The sequence below is a fragment of the Trichinella spiralis genome, assembly GCF_000181795.1.
Source record: "Trichinella spiralis strain ISS 195 chromosome Unknown Scfld3583, whole genome shotgun sequence".
NCBI lineage: Eukaryota > Metazoa > Nematoda > Enoplea > Trichinellida > Trichinellidae > Trichinella > Trichinella spiralis.
The window spans coordinates 5,327-9,100 of NW_003530522.1; the positions used below are offsets into that span (position 1 = coordinate 5,327).

The 3,774-nt window shown below is 32.9% G+C and overlaps 1 protein-coding gene across 1 annotated transcript; it reads right to left on the bottom strand.

Annotated features, from left to right (window-relative positions):
- Positions 1–1,112: 1,112 nt before the first annotated feature.
- Positions 1,113–2,462, bottom strand: Tsp_12823 (TGF-beta receptor type III; the record flags this gene model as incomplete). Its single annotated transcript, XM_003367843.1, has 3 exons — positions 2,384–2,462; positions 2,043–2,169; positions 1,113–1,290 (listed from the first exon to the last, which is right to left on the bottom strand). Coding segments are annotated over exons 1-3 (384 nt in total), but the record flags the coding sequence as incomplete, so codon positions are not given.
- Between the last annotated feature and the right edge of the window lie 1,312 nt (positions 2,463–3,774).

The window sequence follows — 3,774 nt, forward strand, 5'->3', positions numbered from 1 at the left end:
TCCTTCCCCCCATTATTACTACCTAAACGTTGAATTTGTGCTTGGTTTTTTTTACGACAAGATTGCACATCTAGTGTTTGTTTTTCATCTTTATAAGTCTGAAGCAACGCAGCAAATAAACAAAATTGAAGACTATTTTCAGCGATTGAAACTTTTTTTCTTTGCTGATAAAAACTAGCCATTAAAATATGTGTCAAACAGCTGGCTACGGTATGTTTGGAAAAATGAACACAAACAACTTTTTTCAATGCTTATCATGCTCTCGTGAAAGTTTAGCAAGAAGCAGTTGTTTGCACCAATATAATGCATAAAAATGTGTACTTTTTTTCAATATTTTTCTAGTTATAAATTTTCAGTCAGTTTTTCAAGAAGAATATATAAAATTCCATTTATTTGATGTGATGTTTAAAAAAAGCTCTCTCAAGCTTAATGCTGTTTGTTTGTTGTTCTTTTTGAAAAGCAATTTTACAAATTATAAGGCAGGTAGTACCAACTGAATAATTCAGCAGAGGCAGGAGAAGTTCGTGCTGACCGCTAAGAATGTGCCTAATTTATTCAATTCATTTATTATGTCAATTTCCTCACTTTTACGAAGCACTTTTTATTAATGTAATTTGCTTGGTTAGCTTGATTTTGATGTTGATCAATTTTTGATCGAAAAATCACTTTTATACATGATCTCTGTTTATCTGCTTATAAATTTGCTGAGCTGATTGGAAAATTTGTTGAAAATAGTGGCGAATGGTGGGTGGAATTTATTGATGAACGAAATCGTGTAATATATATTTTTCGTCTCAAATTGGAAAAGCAGAAAAGTAAAATCTCAACAACAGCAGAAACAAAAAATAATTTAAAGTTAACTTTTTTTGACATTTCAAATCAGCTGAAAATCATTAATTATGCATGTTGCAAAAATGAACATTTTGTTATTTATAAATCAAGTTTTATATTGTGTTTATTGGAAACTTTTGATCTGAATTCGTTTGTCGATTGTGTTTATTAATAATGTAATTATTATATTATGAAGAAAATTGATGGATATATTTGTTGCTATGGTTTTTTAATTTGAAAAATTTATATAGAAAATTAGTAATAGTGATAGTTATTCTTACCGTTTCATAACTATCGTTGGTTTGGTCGTCTGAGCATACAGCTACGCTGCAGTGTAGGAACATGAAACTTCCAGAAAAATAGAACTGACTTGGCTCTACACTAAAACGACTGAATCGTCGTTGTTGTTCTGGTGGTTGTCTTGAATAATGAACCATCACCGAAGTGTCGACGGGGCATCTGAAAATGTGTACATCTTTGATTTGGAAAATTATATTATTAAAATATCGATTTTGAAGAGAAAAAAGAAAGAGTGATAGAAAGAGAAAAAAGCAACTTTTCATTTCCACTGATTACTTAATGGCTACTGCGTTGAATCAATCAGAAGATACAATTTCGCTTACTTTTTCAACAGAAGTGATTATTAATATGTCGACTAAGAATTGTAATTACAACAAGCTCTTTGTTAGCAGCAATGTGTTGTTTGTTCAGTTAGATAGAAGCAAGAAAGCATGAACATGAGTAACAATGTGCAATGCAAGCATCACAGCAAGCAAAACAATTCGCACAGAGAGTAAACAACCAACAATACAATATCTGTACAGTTACTGTTGCAGTTAAGATTTTAAAATTATTTGTGAAAAGTGAAAATTGCATTTTCATTTAAATTACGTAATAGTTTTAAGGCTTGCTATTTTTTTGTACATTTGTATATTTTTGCACTTTGCTAAATAAAAAAATGTAATAACAGCAAAATTCCATTTGCGAGAGATTGAAGTAGAAAATTTCTCTTTACCCAGCAATGATCAGAGAATGTCTAGGCAAGCTAGTTGGTGAAGACTGACGGGTGAAAAAACATTCTTTCAGTAGTGGCTTCAGTTCATCATCTTTCTCCTGTTCGCTGTTGATGGTTGCTAAAGTAATACAAAAGAACCAATTTAATTAGCATATATTTGTCGAGATGATTGTTTTCTTTTTTCATATGCGCATACGTTGCAGCATGACATTGACGAAAATTCGATGTCCGAGACGTAGAATGTGAGGAAATTTCATCCATGCATTTGTAGACCATTGTGAATCGTAAATTTGTAGCGCGAATGAATGATTTTTTCCGGATATCTAAAACAGAATTAGTTTTAATTTTACAACACTATTCTATTTTGAAGAGGAAACGGGAGGCTGAAATTTATAATTTTCCCTCTCCCTCTCTCATTTTAGTGTATATGCATATGGAAATATTTTCCTTTTCAATTTCTGTCTATACGTATACGTAGGTATGTATATATCAGTGGAATATTTTTAGCGTGATTAGAATTTTTGTTTTTTTTTTCACCTTTCAGTTGCCTGAGACATGCATCATCAATCACTCGATAGACTTTATTAGTGAAGATTTTGAATTTTATATTGGGCATGTGTTGTTGAGTTAGGATTTTTATTTTTCAAGCGAGTAAGCGAGCGATTTTCTGTGAAAGAGGGGAATTGAGGGGGAAAAGAAAGAAAAAAAAATTGAGCTCGTTTGATCGATCGTTGTCGTCGTCTTCGTCGTCGTCTAGTGTTTAGTGTTCATCGTCTGACGACTGGGCACGAGGAGAATGCGAAATTTCAAGAACCACCACCATGCATAATAAATTCAGTCAACCTCGGGATTTTTACGTTCAAAAACACTGGCGTGAATGATATAGAGGTAGGCAGGCATTGAGTTGAGCGCCGACTGCGGAACAAGTGAAGAAAATTGACTTTTAACACATGCGTACACATGCCATGCTATGCCTGAGCATTGCTACCCGGCCGTGTGATTTCATAGCTAAACCGCTAAGAAATAAATGAGTGGAGAAAATGAGGCAAAAAGTGACTAGTACATCCGGTGTCTAGTGAAGTGCGGTTAAAAATCGAACTGAAGCAAAAAAAGTGAGAGAGCAAGAAAATTTTATTATTTATAAAACTCCAATGGTTGAATTGTGTCTAGCAAAGGAGGATGAAAAAGTGATTCATGGAGAGAGAGAGAGAGGGAATGAAAGGAAGTGAAGATAAATTGTTAGATAGATAGAAATAAATCAATCAATCAAAAAAAAGTGTAGAGGGAAAATGGCAATATAACATGCTGTGTATAATAAATAAATAAATACAGAGTTGGTTAGTGGTTTGGTGTTTCTGAAACATTTGAGCCCGCATAAAAATATGCCCTGTTGTTTGAAGAAAAAGAAGCAAGAGGAAAAAATCGATCGATCATTGTATAATATATGTATGATAAACAGAGGGAGAGAGAGAAAAGAAAGAGAGCTAAAAATACTTTTTTTTTGATTCAATAATCAGTCTGTGTTCAGCGTTTCGACAGCTACAGCTACAGATGATTACGCAATCGCTTTTTACCGTGAACACAGTAGAAAAATGTATAACCGTCATCGTCAATGGTGCATCCCCATTAAATCAACACTGCTCCTATCTTGTATAAACACGGTTCTGACATCACCCGGATCTTGCTTGTTTTCTACTATTGTATGCTTTGTTTCTTCTTTTTTTCTCTTCCTTTCATTGTAAACGAAAGCAACGTACAAAACAAATCGATGACGCACACACATTGCACAAAATTGTAATGCTTTTTTTTGGGTTGTTATATATTTTTAAAAAGAAAATTTTTTGTTAATTTTTTCCACATATTCCCAGATGATGATGCATACGTGAAAATTTTTCTTGAGATAAAATATTGAAATGCCAAAAAAAGCA